Below are 17,911 nucleotides of genomic sequence, written 5' to 3'. Positions count from 1 at the left end.
TCCACAACGGAATCAGGTCTGGGAACCCAGGGTCCCGGCCCCGGCCCCGCTCCCAGCTCCATCCCTGTGGCTGTGCGTGTACGGGGGCGCTCCAGCACCGTGGCGGGCGAGGAGCACTGGGCACAGGGAGACCAGGGCAGGGAGCGTCCTTGTCACTTCACTCTTCCTCAGAGTGAGCATGATGCGTTTCCTCCAACTAGGGGAAGAGTCTTCTACAGACCAAATGTAGCTGGACAAGACGTCTAGGCCACTTCTGGCTGCACAATCTAAGAGATGTACTCGAGCTGCTCAGACGTCAGCATTTGCAGAGATGATAAGTTGGAGAATTTAAAATCAAAGATGTCCTAGAAAACCAGTCAGGATGACAGGTGAGCCAACGTGGTTGTCACCGAGCCAACAGCGTTTGCATCTGTCAGCCTCGGTACCGACCTCAGCACGACAAGAGCTGCAGGCTCTTGTGAGCCCACGGGGAGAACCATCGGTTACCAGGATCTGCATTTGTTTTCAGGAAAAGCCCAGAAACTACATAAGAATTTGTCCAGTTTCAAGGTTAGTCTAGTTTGGCCACCCAACTTCCATCACAGGTACAGGCTTTACACCTGGAAGACAAGACCAGCCAGGTCTCAACCAGGGGGTGAACTTCACCTTTGAAGCTGGGAGACACGAGGCTACAGTTAGACCCCCTGCCAGTCTCTGAAACAAGATTGAGAATTGGGCCTCTGACAGTTCCACAGGGAGGGCCCAGGAAGAATGCGGGTAAGGAAGTGACGGGCGGCCTCTAGTGGCCACTGACAGCCAAGTTTCACAGCAGATCCCTGGGAGAAAAGGTACTTTCAACCTCCTGCAATACAGCAGCTGTTATGAGAATATAAAATAAAGCAGTCAGGAAGCAAAATATATTTGTAACTATATCTTCAGTAGTTTGCCAAAGAAAAACCTCAGATTAGTAGATAGTCGTCCTGAAATAAAAATAGTTTAGGCGGATTCTTTTGAGGATGTGTTTATTAAGTTCTAAAACCTTGAATAACTTTTATTTTAAAAATTCAAACTGAAAAAACTAGGAAAACCAGAAATTTCAACAACTTTCAAAGAGAGCTATGGGTGTCCTTTTTAGTTATTATTATTATTTTGCCAAAAGAAAGGTGAGCTAATATTTTAGAAAGCTTCATCAACTGGTGAACTTCATCTTGGTCTCCACTTTATGTCTTTTACTCCATGAAAATGTCTTTTCAAAGCAGTGTTATCTGCCCACGGAGAATTTAAACAGGAATCGTCGTCATTTTCTTCCAGTTTCTGGACACAAACGTATTTTGCTCAGGAAGGCATTTCAGGAAAGTGTTCTGCAGAACCCACGACCAACCTCCTTGCTCCCCACGTCCCCAGAAGCAGGACACCTCCAGAGCCTAAGGCAGGCGGACACCGGGCAGGGCCCCCGCAGCCCTGGCGAGGCTGAAGCTCAGGAGGTGCCCTCACCACATCCTGCAGAGCCCCCTGAGCTACCCCCGTGCCCAGAGTAAGGCCTGGGGGTGAGGGGGTGAACGCCCCAGGCGCCAGCTAGCTGAGAATCCATCAGTCACACGGTACCTTGAGCTCCTCTTGTCTTCTGTGATAGAAGAGCATCAGCTGTTTCTGCTCCTCACTGCTTATGATGGGTTCTCGCGCTGGAGCTCCTTGCCCCCTCTGAAAAGGCGGGGGGACAGCAAATTGCGGACTGAGGCGTTCTTATAAGGCCGACCCAGGAAGTTACAGCTCACGCCTTACAACTGCCTTTGCCGACTGCTAAAGATAAACAGGTCATGCATCTCTGATCATCCACAGCGAATCACAAGGGGAGTCTCGCTCTGGCCCTGGGCCCTCACAGTGGAGGCTGGGTGGTGCTGTGTTGGTCACAGCCATTCCCAAGTCAGCCACTGCAGGTCCAGTGAGGGAGGGGTAGAGATAATCGTGGGGGGACCCTGTTGCCCCCAAACTATAGAGAGATGATTTAGGAGAGAGCACGTAACAAAGCAGCCTGCAGGTATACGGCTCCACACGAAGTCCTTACAGGTCTCCAGCTCTCCACCTCTTTCACAGACTGTCAGCACTTAGGAAAACTTGAGATCAGTGCTCTGGGCTGTATTTTTCAATTCAAGAAACATTTTTAGTGACTTGTAAGCCCCATTTTTAAAGCTGAAATGAATGCAGCATACTCTCCTTTCCCCCCAATTAAAACAAACTCCAGATACCGTCCATCGATCCATATTTCCTTCATGTTTTTGTTGCTCCATAAAGAGGACAGTTTGACTTTAAGCCTGCACCGGCAGGATTAAAGTGTCTGCACAAGAGTTTAAATCTTTCAGATTTAATGTAAAGTTTTATCAGTTTGCAAGTAAGCGAAAAAGAGTGACACGTTAAAGTACTTACCCGCTGAATCTTGACGATAATTTTGGTTTTTTCATTCTTCCCCACGTAGTCCGAAAGCTTCTTTGTTCGTCTTAGCTCCTTTGCTGCCCACCACAATTGTGCCTCTGATTCTGTGATGACGCTGAGTGCTGCCTGGGTTCACGGCAAGAACCAGCTTTAAGGTGGTCAGGACACGGCCAAGGGTGTGGCCCGGCCCTGTGGGCAGGGAGCCTGGCCAATGCCCCTCCCAGCATCGGAAGTGGGACAGGCTTCCAGCACCCTGCCCTCCCCTGCCGTCCCCCACGGGCAGCACTAATGCCCCCTACTCAAAGCCCTCACTCATTTCAGCACCTTCCCTGTTAGTTTTAACTCATGCCCTGACTCAGGTCACTTCTGGAAGGTGGCGGGTATCCTATCTCATTTGCACCCTCATCCATGATATAAGGTCTGTCTTAGATGGATTTTTAGGTTACTGCCAGGGAAGAATACGGGGATCCTGCTGGGTGTTTAAATACAAAAGCCTCTGACTTACGATGGTTCGATTTATGACTTTTTGACTATATGATGGTGTGAAAGTGATACGCATTCAGTAGAAACCATGCTTTAAATTTTGAATTTTGATTTCTTCTCGGCCTAGTGACGTAGAGTATGAGACTTTCTCGTGATGCTGGGCAACGGCAGTAACTTGTGATCGCCAGAGTAATCAACCGATACAACTGTCCGTACCAGACAACAGTTCTGTTTTTCGCTTTTAGTACAGTATTCAATAAATCACACTATTATAAAATAGGCTTTGTGTGAGATGATTTTGCCCAACTGTTGGCTAATGTAAGTGTTCTGAGCACGTTTCAGGTGGGCTAGGCTAAGCTATGATATTTGGTAGGTTAAATGTATTAAATGCATTTTCAACTTATAATATTTTCAACTTATGCTGGGTTTGTTGGGGCATAATCCCATCATAAATTGAGGAAGAGCTGTATAGGTATAATGGGGCCGTTCGTTTGCTTCTGCATATCCTGCCTATTTAAGATGGCTCAGAGAAAAAGATACTGTCCCACAGGATAAGGAATGAAAAAATGAGAAAAACAAAGGAAAGTGGAACATAAAGCTAAGAAAATAATAAGGAGCAAGAGGTAAGGCTAGGGGCTTCCCTGGTGGCGCAGTGGTTAAGAATCCGCCTGCCAATGCGGGGGACACGGGTTCGAGCCCTGGTCCGGGAAGCTCCCACGTGCCGCGGAGCAACTAAGCCTGTGCGCCACAACTACTGAGCCTGCGCTCTACAGCCCGCGAGCCACAACTACTGAAGCCCGCGTGCCTAGAGCCCATGCTCCGCAGCAAGAGAAGCCACCGCAATGAGAAGCCCGTGCACCGCGACAAAGAGTAGCCCCTGCTCGCCACAACTAGAGAAAGCCGATGCGCAGCAACAAAGACCCAACGCAGCCAAGAATGAATGAATGAATGAACGAATAAATAAATAAATAAATGTATTGGGGACAAAAAAAGAGATAAGGCTAGAACACAAAATTCCATGCAAAGGGACCGATACGTTTGGGTAGAAATAGGCACAAATTAGGGTTTTGGCTTCCCAGTGGTCAAAGAAAATGGGACTGTTTTCAGTTACTCCCTTGTCTCTTGCCACCCCTGTGTGTGGGGGCCAAGCCCTCAGCCAGGAGCACGTCCTCGGGGTCCTCCCCTGAATTCACAGCTCTGCTCTGAAGCCTAGTCTAGCAAAATGGAAAGCTGTGTATGAAGCAACAAACTACATCAGCAGAGAAAGGTCAAATCGGAGGGGCTGCTGCTCTTTGGGGGCTGGGGGAGGGAAGGAACTCACCTGGAAGAAACCCGAAGAGCCACATACCTGACTCCCCGACAGATCTTCTTTATTTTCAAATTCCATCCGGATAGGGTCGTATGGCGGCAACCCCATGGGATAAACAATCATCACTGCACCTCGAAGCTGGTCCAAGGCGTCTTTCACCATCTCCAGGGTAACGCAGACATTGGCTTCCACGTGTTTCTGAAAATGATTACAGGCATTGTTATCTGTGATGCGGCTGATCAATTCAACAAATCTCAATCAAGTTCTTGCACAAGACCCGGGCCAGACACTGCCAGAGCGACAGAAAGAATCAGACGGCGCTCGCTACCAAAGTGACTACCGTCTATTTCTGGGGCTGAGCCACGGCCACCTCGACCTAGGTTATAAGGCAGGATACGAGCGGCACCAAGAGGGATGAAGTGCAGAGGACACTCTGAGGGGAGGAACCCCAGTCCAGCGGTGCAGATGCGAGAGGGCATCAGGAAACAGGGCAGAGGGGACGGCATCTCAGGGAACAGAGTGCTTCAGGACGAGCAACGGCAAAGAAAAGCAGGTAACAGCTAGCAGCCCACGCAGCTCGGGGAAGGGAAGGCACTGCTGGCCGGCCAGGCTGGAGCCTGTTTTGGGATGGCCGTGAACGCCAGGCTGAGGAGTTAGCATTGACAGTGAGGCGATGGGCAGCGAGTGGCTCATCTGGGAAGAAGTGGTGACGCTGTGAGACTCATCTTGCAGCGGTTGTAGAATGGACCCGGGCGGGGGCAGACCACGTAGCAGGCTCTGAAGAGTGCAGAGAAAGGTATGACGTAATCGAGAGTGTATCTGGTCTTTGCCCCCTGTTCCTGGCGAAGAGCTTCAAAAACCCTTGGCATTTCCTGAGTGATAGGGTTGTCATTATTCCTAACCAGCCCCCTCTGACCAGACCTGGGTTCATGCTGACGAGGTGATCCATGTGAACCCCTGGATAGTTTGGGGAGGGGTGGCCTCCCCAGGAAGCCCAAGCTGGGACTAGCAGGTTGGAGCTTTCAGACACCCTCCCCGCATCCCCATCATCACCACCTCTGGAGAAGGGGATTGGAGAGGAGCTCAGTCACGTGGCCACTGATTTAACCAATCAGGTTCACACAATGAAACCCTGATAAAAATTCTGGACACTGAAGCTCAATGGAGCTCCTGGATGGAGAGCACACTGAAGGTGTGCACCCAGGGTCCACGGAGGAGGAGAGGCCGCGGAGGTTCTGCACCCCCTGCCCCTGGCTCTAACTTTGCTCTATGGGTCTCTCCCATCCGGCGGTTTCTGAGTTGTATGCTTTATAACAAAACTTTATAACAAAATAGGAAATACAGCACTTGCAGCGTGTTCGGTGCGTCATTCAAGCAAATTACTGAACCTGAAGTGGGGTGGTGGGAACCTCCAAATCTGCAGCCAAACCAGACAGAGTGCAGGTCACCTGGTGCCTGAAGTCGGGCAAGTCTGGCTGAGGATCTCACCCTTTAGCTTGCGGGGTCCGTGCCAGCTCTGGGTAGTTAGTGTCAGAGCTGAGTTGCAGGCCCCCCAGCTGGTGTCTGAACACAAAGGCTATCAGGGGAGCTTCCCTGGTGGCGCAGTGGTTGAGAGTCCGCCTGCCGATGCAGGGGACGCGGGCTCGTGCCCCGGTCCGGGAAGATCCCACACGCCGCGGAGCGGCTGGGCCCGTGAGCCATGGCCGCTGAGCCTGCGCGTCCGGAGCCTGTGCTCTGCAACGGGAGAGGCCACAACAGTGAGAGGCCCGCGTACCGGAAAAAAAAAAAAAAAAGGCTATCAGGGGAGCCTTAAATAAAGTGGTGACCGTGGATATGAAACGAGGGGTTGGATTTAAGATGCATCTTAAATTCATGGGAGTGGACGGTACAGGACCAGACTTAAGGCATACAGGTGACAGAGAGGAAGTGACGAAGGTGACACTGAGCCTGGATAACCGAGACAGCAGTGGCTCTTAGTAGAAATGGAAAGTCTGCAGGAAGTGCTTCCTCTTGGGTAAAGAACACAGGGCAGAGGAATCAATGAGCTCAGGTCTAGAAAACTTGAGTTTGAAGTGCTGGTTGGACTTTCAGGTAGAACCTTCTAGAAACCAGCTGGAAACTCAGGTTGCAAGTAAAGGAAGATGCTGGGGTAGAGGACAGAGATTTGAGAGTTATTGTGGAGAGTGGAATCTGTATTTGGCAGAGAAGATAAAATGCCGAGGAAGAAAGAGCAGAAAGAAAAGAGAAGAGATTCAGGATAAAGTACTTTGAGAAACACCAAATTTAAGAGGCAAGAGCCAGAGAAAACAGCAACCAGGAAGCCGGGAGGGAACCAGGATAGAGGAGGCTCATGTACGTGGTCGAAAGGCAGAGAGGGCTCCAGGAGTCAGATGGGAAAAGCCCCTGAATTTGCAGGAGGGGGGGTCACTGTTGGCCCTGAGGCGGCCATTTCTGTGGTGGAAGAAAACAGAGGCCAGGTTCTGAGAAACCCGGGAGCATCTGGCCCGAGGATCTGGGGGCCTCTCCTTCGGGAAAGCTGCTGGGGGTGGGAAGATGGGGGAGGCGAGTGTTGGGGGGGGCAGGTGGAAAGTTAAGCTGCAGAGGACTGATTTCAGGCTAAGGAAAGAGGCCCGAGTGTGCTTACAGAGTAGATGCTGCCATAGGACAGGAGAGACTAAAGGCATTATTCCTCCTGGGTTTCTAGAAGGGGGGATGCAGACCAGCTGGAGTGGGGGATGCAGCGGAAGTGGGAGAGCCCAGGGGCAGGAGACACTGGTCGGAGTTTCGAGGGAAGAACGAGAGAGATGCAGGAAGAGACAGTTTGCAGGGGGGACAGAAAACCGAGGGCTTATGCCAGACGGCCTCGACCTCACTGCCAAAGCAGGAGGCAGATCTGCCACGGAGAAGGTGAGAGGGCAGGAGCCCAAGGAGAGGAAGGGTCTGAGACAGGCTGGGGGGAGGGCCAGCGGGCCCGCAGTCCCCATGAGGTCAGAGCTTGCTCAGCAAAGGAGGTCAGGACAGGAGCACGGGCCACGCAGAGACCTGGAGCCAGGAAGAGGCCATCTCGGGCCCCGCTGGGCTGGGAGGCAAGGTAGGGGAGAGGGGTTATCGGGAACCCTCGGCACGCTGACAAGGGGCTGGGGGGCAAGGGCGGGGGCAGGGAAGGATGGAGGATCCTGCACTACGAGGGCGACATCAGGGCCCACATCTGAGACGGAACCGCTCTGAGTAACTGTGAGTTATAACCTGACTGAGCTGTAGGCAAGTGACACAGAAGGGAGATGAAAATCCTCGCTTCCGAGGAAATGCAGGAGTCCCGTGACCTGGTACAACACGGATCATCAGTGTGGATGCCCAAGTCCCGGGGGGCCAGGGGGCCAGGCAGCACCCGTGGCCTGAAGCTGATGCACCCCAGGGAAGGCAGAATGCCCTGGAGGCCCAGATTTAAACTCTCTAAACCTACGTTCTCATCTGTAAGACGGAGGTAATATTCCTGCCTTACCTACTCCCAGTGCGGCTTATGAAATTGTTTCCAAGTCATAAATCCTCAAAAAATAAATCAGGCCTTCCCATGAGGGGCACATGCCGTAGAGACGGTGTGAAGATCTCCCGGATCCGGGGTCACCGGAGGGAAGCTGTCCCACTCAGAGGGCTCCACCCCCCACTACCAATATATGCAGAAAGGGGGAGCCACGGGGTCATTTTCTACAAAAACTCCACCATTGTCAAGGGCGGTGATTCCCCACCAGATGCCATGGTTGGGTGACAGAGAAACTCACGGTGCGGCCTCAGGACGACAGAGATTCCCCGCTGTCCTGGTCTCCCGCTCACAGCAGAGGGTGGGTCCCAGGAAGAGAGGCGGCATGGACACCATCGTCCCACCCCAAGGAGCCCCAGTTTCGATATTCCACCGTCTTCCACTCTCCCCCTGAGGAACCTGAGCAATGGAGGTAGAGTCCCAGGGCCAAGGGACTGGTCACAGTGGGGCTGCTGGGACCTGAACTCTTCCTTCCCTGCTCACCCAGTGGGTTCTGACCCACAGGGCTAAGTGCCCCACGCAGGGCAGGGTCTAGGGAGGCGAGAGCGACGCCGGCTGCATTTGGGAAGCAGCGTGGAAGCCCCGGGTGAGAAGTGAGGCCTGGCAACCCAGGAGCTCTGCAACTTTGGGAAAATCGCTGCAGCAAAGCGACTGGAGCCCCTGGGAAACCTCTCTCTCTCAACTATGACATGACTATGTAAAAAGACACACAGGCAAAGGGAAGAAGTGATACAAATGAATAGGAAGGATACCCACAGAAGCAAGAGTGGGGAGTGAAGGGGGCGGAGCAGGGTCCAGGCCACTGTTCTCCTAACGTGCTCTGAGATGTGCCCATTTGACTAGATGTTACAAGCTATTATCCTTTTAAAAAAAGGTTCTGCAGTCAAATGCATTTTGCAAACATTGGATCAAACCGAAGCCTTCCTTGTCGGCTTTCCCAGTCTTTCCTATATTAACAGGCAGAAGGGCAGCCTTTCCTGAAGCACTTAAAGGATTAGTTAAGAGCCTGAAGAACTTGGGAAATGTTGGTTTAGAAATGACAGTTATGCCCAGTGCATTGAGAGGAACAGAAGAAAAAGCAGTTATCAAGTGAGAAGGCCTGCAGTGGCGGGTGGGAGCAACTAGTACTAGCAACACATAAACAAAAGTGACTGATAAAAACATTCAATTCTTGAAAAATCCTTAAATTATTCTCCTCCAGACTCACAGTATATGCATGTCAATGGTATGTTTCTCCTTCAATGAAACACTTTTTGTGTAAATACTTAAGACAATTACAAAAAGCTAATTCGTAATAAACACATGCTGTGCCAGTCAGGTATCTGTAGATCCAGCGTGTGGTTACAACGTTCGCATCTCCCCATTCCACTTTCATTAGTTCTTAAGGGTTACAAACTACAACACATAAAACGGACAAGCAATAAGGGTTTACTGTATAGCACAGGAACTTATATTTAATATCTTGTAATAACCTAAAATAGAATATAATCAGGAAAAACCACAACTGAATCACTATGCGGTGCACCTGACACTAACACAATATTGTAAATCAACTATACTTCAACTGAAAAAAAAAAAAAGTTAAGGAAACAAAATCATATATGCATGAATTCATATGTGAACCACATTTACACAAGCCGATAACCATTTCTGTCAGACCTGAAAGAACTGGGAGGATTGAGGACAATTATGAAAAGGAAAAGCTAGGGCCCACCCCGAACATGCTTGTTTCCCTTGCCTCTGGAAGGAGGAAGGAGGGAAGGAGGGAGGGGGAGAGAAAGAGAGAGAGAGAAAGGAAGAAAAGAAAGAAAGAAAGAAAAAGAAAGAAAGAAGGAAAGAAGGAAATAGAAAAGGAGAGAGAGAGGGAGAGGGAGGGAAGGAGGGAGGGAGAAAAGGAAAGGAAAGAAAGGCTTCATTTAAAAAGCTAACCTTCGATATTATTGCTTTGGCTTCTTCTATAGTCTTCTTTAAAACTTGCTTCATCTTTTCATTTGGAGCTATGAAAATAAAAAAGGGAAGGGGGAGAGAGACAGCCATCTTTAAAGCTCTTCTTAAACATCTTAATCCCTTCTGTCTGCGTCAGGGAGGAAGTGAGATGAGAGAAAGTACAAGAATGGAATTCAGATGAGGGATACAGGAAAGCTGGCTGTAAGAAATTAGGTAAAAATCTTTCAAACTTCATATGCTGAATAAATAACATAGCCATTGAAAATACTAGAAATACAAAACTGTATTAAAATAAAAGTGATTAAGACAATCTTGGTTAAAGATGAATAATGAACTGGTAAAAATAAACTGTCAACTCTTCTTACGAGTACCATTAGTTTTTTCATTGATGCAATTCCTCCTAAAAAGCAAAAGATCTCTCCAAATTGAGAATGGGTTTAGGTATGAAAAGATGTGGAAGACAACCAACTATTTTCTAGGTTAAAGTTCAAAAGAAATAATACTAGAAATTCCTATTATCTTCAATACTAAAGAAAAAATTTCTGAGCATGCAAAGGCCTTATACGGACACTTTATTTCTTTCGCTCCTAATAGTGTTTTAAGGGCATAGTAGATACTTAGGTGTTTGTTAACTGATCAATTATAGTCTTTTATTATTTTTTTTTTTAAAGAATCCATGATAAACTTTCTTCATTTATTTATTTGGCTGCATTGGGTCTTCGTTGCTGCGCGCGGGCTTTCTCTAGTTGCAGCGAGTTCGGCCAACTCTTCATTGTGGTGCGCGGGCTTCTCATTGCGGTGGCTTCTCTTGTTGCAGAGCACGGGCTCTAGGCACACGGGCTTCAGTAGTTGTGGCACATGGGCTCAGTAGTTGTGGCTCGCGGGCTGTAGAGCACAGGCTCAGTAGTTGTGGTGCACGGGCTTAGTTGCTCCGCGGCACGTGGGATCTTCCCGGACCGGGGCACGAACCCGTGTCCCCTGCATTGGCAGGCGGACTCTCAACCACTGCGCCACCAGGGAAGCCCCTATAGTTTTTTAAATGGAGTTTTTTATGCAGGTTAAAAGGGATAAGAAGCTATCAAAATGGGTTATCATCCCTTTTTCCTTCCAATTCCACACAAACAACCATATACTAAAACAAGAGGAATTTCTTCAGTGTTCTGGTGTGTCCTAAGCTGCTTTGTACAAAAGAGAGACATGTCCTCAATTCGAGTGGAGACTGCTGGGCTGACATTTATTTCCTCCTTCCACACAGAATCTCTAAATAAACCCTGATCTGCAAACTGTAACAAAACACACCCTTCAATACATTATCAATGATTATCCCCTCAAACGATTAGGTCGAACCACATGAAAATGGCAATTTTCAATCACTTGTTGCCTACAAAAATGGTAATTTCTTTTTTTTTTTTACATCTTTATTGTAGTATAATTGCTTTACAATGGTGTGTTAGTTTCTGCTTTATAACAAAGTGAATCAGTTATACATATACATATGTTCCCATATCTTTTCCCTCTTGCATCTCCCTCCCTCCCACCCATCCTATCCCACCCCTCCAGGCGGTCACCAAGCACTGAGCTGATCTCCCTGTGCTATGCGGCTGCTTCCCACTAGCTATCTATTTTATGTTTGGTAGTGTATATATGTCCATGCCACTCTCTCGCTTTGTCACAGCTTACTTTTCCCCCTCCCCATATCCTCAAGTCCATTCTCTAGTAGGTGTGTGTCTTTATTCCTGTCTTACCCCTAGGTTCTTCATGACATTTTCTTTTCTTAAATTCCATATATATGTGTTAGCATACGGTATTTGTCTTTCTCTTTCTGACTTACTTCACTCTGTATGACAGACTCTAGGTCCATCCACCTTATTGCAAATAGCTCAATTTCGTTTCTTTTTATGGCTGAGTAATATTCCGTTGTATATATGTGCCACATCTTCTTTATCCATTCATCCGATGATGGACACTTAGGTTGTTTCCATCTCTGGGCTATTGTAAATAGAGCTGCAATGAACATTTTGGTACATGACTCTTTTTGAATTATGGTTTTCTCAGGGTATATGCCCAGCAGTGGGATTGCTGGGTCATATGGTAGTTCTATTTGTAGTTTTTTAAGGAACCTCCATACTGTTCTCCATAGGGGCTGTACCAATTCACATTCCCACCAGCAGTGCAAGAGTGTTCCCTTTTCTCCACACCCTCTCCAGCATTTATTGTTTCTAGATTTTTTGATGATGGCCATTCTGACTGGCGTGAGGTGGTACCTCATTGTAGTTTTGATTTGCATTTCTCTAATGATTAGTGATGTTGAGCATCCTTTCATGTGTTTGTTGGCCATCTGTATATCTTCTTTGGAGAAATGTCTATTTAGGTCTTCTGCCCATTTTTGGACTGGGTTGTTTGTTTTTTTGTTATTGAGCTGCATGAGCTGCTTGTAAATTTTGGAGATTAATCCTTTGTCAGTTGCTTCATTTGCAAATATTTTCTCCCATTCTGAGGGTTGTCTTTTGGTCTTGTTTATGGTTTCCTTTGCTGTGCAAAAGCTTTTAAGTTTCATTAGGTCCCACTTGTTTATTTTTGTTTTTATTTCCATTTCTCTAGGAGGTGGGTCAGAAAGGATCTTGCTGTGATTTATGTCATAGAGTGTTCTGCCTATGTTTTCCTCTAAGAGTTTGATAGTTTCTGGCCTTACATTTAGGTCTTTAATCTATTTTGGGCTTATTTTTGTGTATGGTGTTAGGGAGTGATCTAATCTCATACTTTTACATGTACCTGTCCAGTTTTCCCAGCACCACTTATTGAAGAGGCTGACCTTTCTCCACTGTACATTCCTGCCTCCTTTATCAAAGATAAGGTGACCATATGTGCGTGGGTTTATCTCTGGGCTTTCTATCCTGTTCCATTGATCTAACTTTCTACTCTACCCAGCAAGGATCTCATTATTTGATGGAGAAATTAAAACCTTTACAGACAAGCAAAAGCTGAGAGAGTTCAGCACCACCAAACCAGCTTTACAACAAATGCTAAAGGAACTTCTCTAGGCAAGGAACGCAAGAGAAGGAAAAGACCTACAATAACGAACCCAAACCAATTAAGAAAATGGGAATAGGAACATACATATCAATAATTACCTTAAATGTAAATGGACTAAATGCTCCCACCAAAAGACACAGATTGGCTGAATGGATACAAAAACAAGACCCTTATATATGCTGTCTACAAGAGACCCACTTCAGACCTAGAGACACATACAGACTGAAAGTAAGGGGAAGGAAAAAGATATTCCATGCAAATGGAAACCAAAAGAAAGCTGGAGTAGCAATTCTCATATCAGACAAAATAGACTTTAAAGTGAAGACTATTAGAAGAGACAAAGAAGGACACTACGTAATGATCAAGGGATAGATCCAAGAAGAAGTTATAACAATTGTAAATATTTATGCACCCAACATAGGAGCACCTCAATACATAAGGCAAATACTAACAGCCATAAAAGGGGAAATCAACAGTAACACATTCATAGTAGGGGACTTTAACACCCCACTTTCACCAATGGACAGATCATCCAAAATGAAAATAAATAAGGGAACACAAGCTTTCAATGATACATTAAACAAGATGGACTTAATTGATATTTATAGGACATTCCATCCAAAAACAATAGAATACACTTTCTTCTCAAGTGCTCATGGAACATTCTCCAGGATAGATCATATCTTGGGCCACAAATCAAGCCTTGGTAAATTTAAGAAAACTGAAATTGTATCAAGTATCTTTTCCGACCACAACGCTATGAGACTAGGTATCAATTACAGGAAAAGATCTGTAAAAAATACAAACACATGGAGGCTAAACAATACACTACTTAATAACTTAATAACCAAGTGATCACTGAAGAAATCAAAGAGGAAATAAAAAAATACCTAGAAACAAATGACAATGGAGACACGATGACCCAAAATCTATGGGATGCAGCAAAAGCAGTTCTAAGAGGGAAGTTTATAGCAATACAATCCCACCTTAAGAAACAGGAAACATCTCGAATAAACACCCTAACCGTGCACCTAAAGCAATTAGAGAAAGAAGAACAAAAAATGGTAATTTCTTATGGTTCATCTATCACATTTAAAAGCTAGCTGCAACTTAGAGCAAGAAGACAGATGCCTTCTTTTCCGCCTAATTCATTCTGGATTAGTGTTTTACAAGTAGTTATATGGTGCAGTATTTTATAAGTTTGTATATAAATACTGAGGTCAATTTTTTAACTTAAAGAACTGCTTTCGTACTTATCGCTATACTCAGGCATGCAGAGAGAAGAAAAATGCTGAATTACCTTGTCCATTCCTTCGTCCAATATCATCCTTTTTAAATACTGAACCCGCACTGGGGACACACTTTTCACCCCATTCATCCTTTAATTTCAAATCTTCAATCTGGTCATCAGTCAGTCCTTGCATATTGGGAGGGAGAAATACGCCATGCTCTGCTAATTCTTCCATTTCTTAAAAAGAGAAAGTTAGACAATATGTATGGTAGTCATCATCATAACACCTTACACCTCATTGGAATGTAAGCTCCCTAGTGGTCGGGGGTCCTGCCCATTGGCTATTTTATTTAACAAACACTCTGATGCCACTTGCTATGTGCCAGACCTGTCCTTGACCTCTGACAAATGCTCACCAATTTGTCCTAGGTCAACCGATGCAGAGAGTCTGGGTGTTTACCCACCGTTCACAGGCTACAGGTTCTGTGCTCTAACCCACTGTGCTATGTTATACTTCCCGGCACTCAGGGAGCACAAATTCAAATTCACTGACAGTCTGAATACACATCCACATAGGGAGTTATGGATTTCCAAGCGCGTTCACATAGCTTATCTCATTTAATTTAACCTTGAGAGGTAGGCCAGGCCGTCATCAACATCCTCATATTCCCTAATCTGCAGCTGTATCACCTGAGGCTTGCTCTGGTCACACTTCAACTACTGTATATAAAACTTTATATAAATACTTTATAAAGGATTTATGTGCATCTGATCATTGGGGAGGATGTAAGGCAGCTCACGGCCTTCCACAGTGGCAGAGACAAGATCTTGATTTTCTAGTATCATGTTCACTATTCAGATGCATGCTTTATATTTTTCCTGTTCCATATATATTCACCCCAAAACGAATCCACATTTCAACCTTGCAAAACTGTCTTTCTTTCTTTCTTCTCTTTCCTTCTCTCTCTCTCTCCCTTCTTTCTTTCACATGAAAGAGGTAGGTGGAGCTAAGTCTTCCCATAGCACTGTGTGAAGACACTAGATGGCCTGTAATAATACGATACTATGGAACAAATGGTGGAACTTAATGGGCTATTTATGGGATACATATTGTCTCTCTCCCCACCAGACTGTAAGTATCTGGGGGTCAAGGAGCTGGTCTCATTCATCCCAGTCTTCAGTGGGCATAGCACTGGGGCCTGCCTGAATCACGGCTGATAACAAGGACTGTAGACTAAATGAATGGGTTGGGTTTTTTTTTTTTTGGTCACGTTGCATGGCATGTAGGATCTTAGTTCCCCCACCAGGTATCGAACCCGTGCCCCTTGCAGTGGAAGCGCAGAGGCTTAACCACTGGACCACCATGGAAGTCCCAAATGAATGGGTTTTAAGTTCACTAACATGCCTGAACAATCAGCACCACATTTCAATGGATAATTTCATAGAAAAAGAAGTTGAGGCCCTTTTCTCCCCAAATGCTTTCATTTTAAAATAACACTTAATCGAGCTTGTTTTGGAGTCAGTAAATTTTACTAAGAAACTATACGTATGACCCATAAAGGTAGAAACCACGACGCTTAAGGAGTTCTCCATGGTACAAAAATCACGTGGTATAATCATAGACACAATCACACCCTAGACCACACCTGGAGTAGCATCCTGTCAAGTACTGCGCTGCCTAATGTGGCAGTTACTAGCTGCACGTGGCTACTTGGATTTAAGTTGAAATGCAATGAAATAAAAAACGCAGTTTCTTGGTGGTGCTCAACGGCCCCCTGTGCTTAGTGGATACCTTACTGGACAGCACAACCTGGGAACATTTTCCATCGCGGGGGAAAGCTCCCTTGGACGGCACTGCTCCAGAGTGTCGAGAGGACAGTGACCAAAACACTGTAACAGGAGAATCAGGCTTTGCTTCCTGGAGAAGGGAACACCAAGGGAGGCAAGAACACCGAGGTTCTCTCACTGTTTCTCACCTCTGAAGGCCATCCCAAAGGTGGGGGGCTCACCACCGGAAACTGCTCTACCTCCAAAGTCTCAAAATAGGAAATTCACTTGTAAAAAACGGCCCAGTGGTCGTGCCACCTCTCACACTTATTGAAATCCACTACACCGGCTCTTGGGCCCAAGCCTCCGGCTCCCTCCTGTGCCTCTTGCCTCCTCTGTACAGGGTCTATTTCGGTTTGCTCACAGCGCCCCAATCCCGGCTCCCAGAACCTGGGGTGCGCCCTCCCCGCCGGCTCCGGGAGCCTCTCCTCGCGGTCCACCAGCTCTTGAAGCATCTCTGGCGAACCCCGCTGTCCCATTTCAAGCCCGGCTGCCGCATATCTTTGCAAATCTTCACAAACTTGACCCTCGGCCCCAACCTGCCCAAGAAAGCCTCGTGGGTCCCGCCCAACTTCGTCCCAGATGGCCCAGTTTCTTCTTCCCTTCTGGGGCCCTCGCGGTCCGGGCCCCCACCCCAACCCAGCCGGCAAACTTGCCGCGCCGCCGGGCCGCACCTGAGCAGACGCGCTGCACCTTGAGCCGCGCGTTGTAGACCCGGGCCACCTGCACCGTGAGCTCCTCCAGCTCCGTGCTCCCCGGCGCCTGCAGCAGGAACTGGCTCTCGTCGCCCCGCTTCACGTGCAGCAGAACCATGGTGGCTGTGGAGGCCCCGCCGAGGAGGCGAGAAGGCCCGGAAGGACCGGCGAACAGCGACGACCGACCGACTAACTGCCGCTGGGAGGCGGGAACCCGGGGCTCCGGGGCTCCGGGGCTCGCGTTGCTGGGGGAACTGCACTCGCTCCCGGAAGTGGCTGTTGCCAGGAGCAACAAAGAAAGTCTGAGGGCCGCCGCTCAAGGTCAGACCCCGAGGCTGGGGCGGAGACCCCGCCCTCCACTCCCGGGAGCAGGTGCTGGCGAGCAACGATCCACACAGTCTGGGAAGGCCTCCGGGGCCCGCCCGCACCCGGCGAGCCGGATTCGCCGAGCCCTGCTCCCGGAAGTGGGTGTCGTCGGGGCAACCCTCAAACAGACCAGCCGGCTGAGTGGAGCGATGGCCGCCCAGTCGGCTCGCCTGGGGCCCAAGATTCCACCCAGGGAGATGGGTGGGTGGGAAAGAGGCTGCTAGGTCGGGAATGGGTGGGGTGGTGGGAACCCACAGGTGCCCAGCCCCGCAGCAGTCTCCCCACCGCAGCTCCGAGCCTCGGTAGCATTTCCGCCGCCCCCAGTCTCCACTTCCGGAAACTCCTCCCGCTGCTTCGGGTCTGGAGCGCTCGGAAGAGGCTGTCTCGGATCGCTGGTCCCCGGTGTCTGCTGCCTCTGCTCCGGTTTTCAGCACTGAAGGGTCAGGGAGTGTCCGTACTCCTTCGTGGAGGCTGATTCGAATTCACATCTCTAGAGTGGCTCGAGCGGCTGCTGCCGTAGCGACCCTCCCCAAACTATCCAGCAACTCACTGCCCAACAAATTCTTATTAAAGGCAATCGGGTTCGGTGCTTTCTTCCTTCCAGGCGCCGGTGACAGGGAGGCAGATTCAGGGTCACTGCTCTCATGGAGCTTATATTCAGTGTAAGTGACAAAGAGAAAACAAAAATAAACGGATAAGGCAAATTCAAATAGATATAAAAACAGAACAGGGTGACTGCCTTTTTAGATTGGATGGTCAGGGAATGCCTTAAGCCTTCAGGCATTCCTTGGGTGACATTTGTACTGAGGCCTTGATAACGAGGCGCTAGCAAAGCTAAATTAGTGCAAGGCCCCGATCCCTGGTTATCTCCTTGGAAGGGCCATTGCCAAATGCAAATTGAATATTACAAGCACCTGCCACTTTGTGTACCTGAAACTTTGCCTCCCTCCATTGAAACCCTTAAGTTCCGGGGCAGAGTGGAGAAAGTGTGTGACTGTAGGCCTTGGAAATGCCCAAAGCCAATCCAGAGCCTCATGTGAAGACCGTTAGACTGACGCTGGATAGAAGCGGGA

At 48.1% G+C, this 17,911-nt stretch overlaps 1 protein-coding gene across 2 annotated transcripts; it reads right to left on the bottom strand.

Annotated features, from left to right (window-relative positions):
* Positions 1–984: 984 nt before the first annotated feature.
* LOC114891163 (cilia- and flagella-associated protein 298) lies at positions 985–16,942 on the bottom strand. Of its 2 annotated transcripts, XM_029215282.1 has the most exons (7): positions 16,452–16,942; positions 14,020–14,187; positions 9,669–9,736; positions 4,241–4,399; positions 2,404–2,535; positions 1,585–1,680; positions 985–1,293 (listed from the first exon to the last, which is right to left on the bottom strand). In XM_029215282.1, exons 1-7 carry the CDS (start codon positions 16,588–16,590, stop codon positions 1,183–1,185), a joined length of 873 nt encoding a protein of 290 aa, XP_029071115.1. In that variant the 5' UTR covers positions 16,591–16,942; the 3' UTR covers positions 985–1,182. The 2 variants fall into 2 exon arrangements, with proteins under 2 accessions (XP_029071115.1, XP_029071116.1); XM_029215283.1 differs by lacking the exons at positions 9,669–9,736; positions 16,452–16,942 and having other exon boundaries at positions 995–1,293; positions 14,020–14,097.
* Between the last annotated feature and the right edge of the window lie 969 nt (positions 16,943–17,911).

The sequence above is a fragment of the Monodon monoceros genome, unplaced genomic scaffold, assembly GCF_005190385.1.
Source record: "Monodon monoceros isolate NGI ecotype Baffin Bay Population unplaced genomic scaffold, NGI_Narwhal_1 Super_Scaffold_11, whole genome shotgun sequence".
Classification (NCBI taxonomy): domain Eukaryota; kingdom Metazoa; phylum Chordata; class Mammalia; order Artiodactyla; family Monodontidae; genus Monodon; species Monodon monoceros.
Note: the sequence above shows the minus strand (reverse complement) of the source record. Positions and strands in the feature narration are given on the sequence as shown.

Excerpts from the sequence above, each read along its gene's own strand:
- LOC114891163 (XM_029215282.1), bottom strand. The coding sequence starts at position 16,590 with ATGGTTCTGCTGCACGTGAAGCGGGGCGACGAGAGCCAGTTCCTGCTG. Across the intron at positions 14,188-16,451 it reads GGTGCAGCGCGTCTGCTCAG|AAATGGAAGAATTAGCAGAG; the intron begins GTGCGGCCCGGC and ends TCTCTTTTTAAG. Across the intron at positions 4,400-9,668 it reads CCAAAGCAATAATATCGAAG|AAACACGTGGAAGCCAATGT; the intron begins GTTAGCTTTTTA and ends AATCATTTTCAG.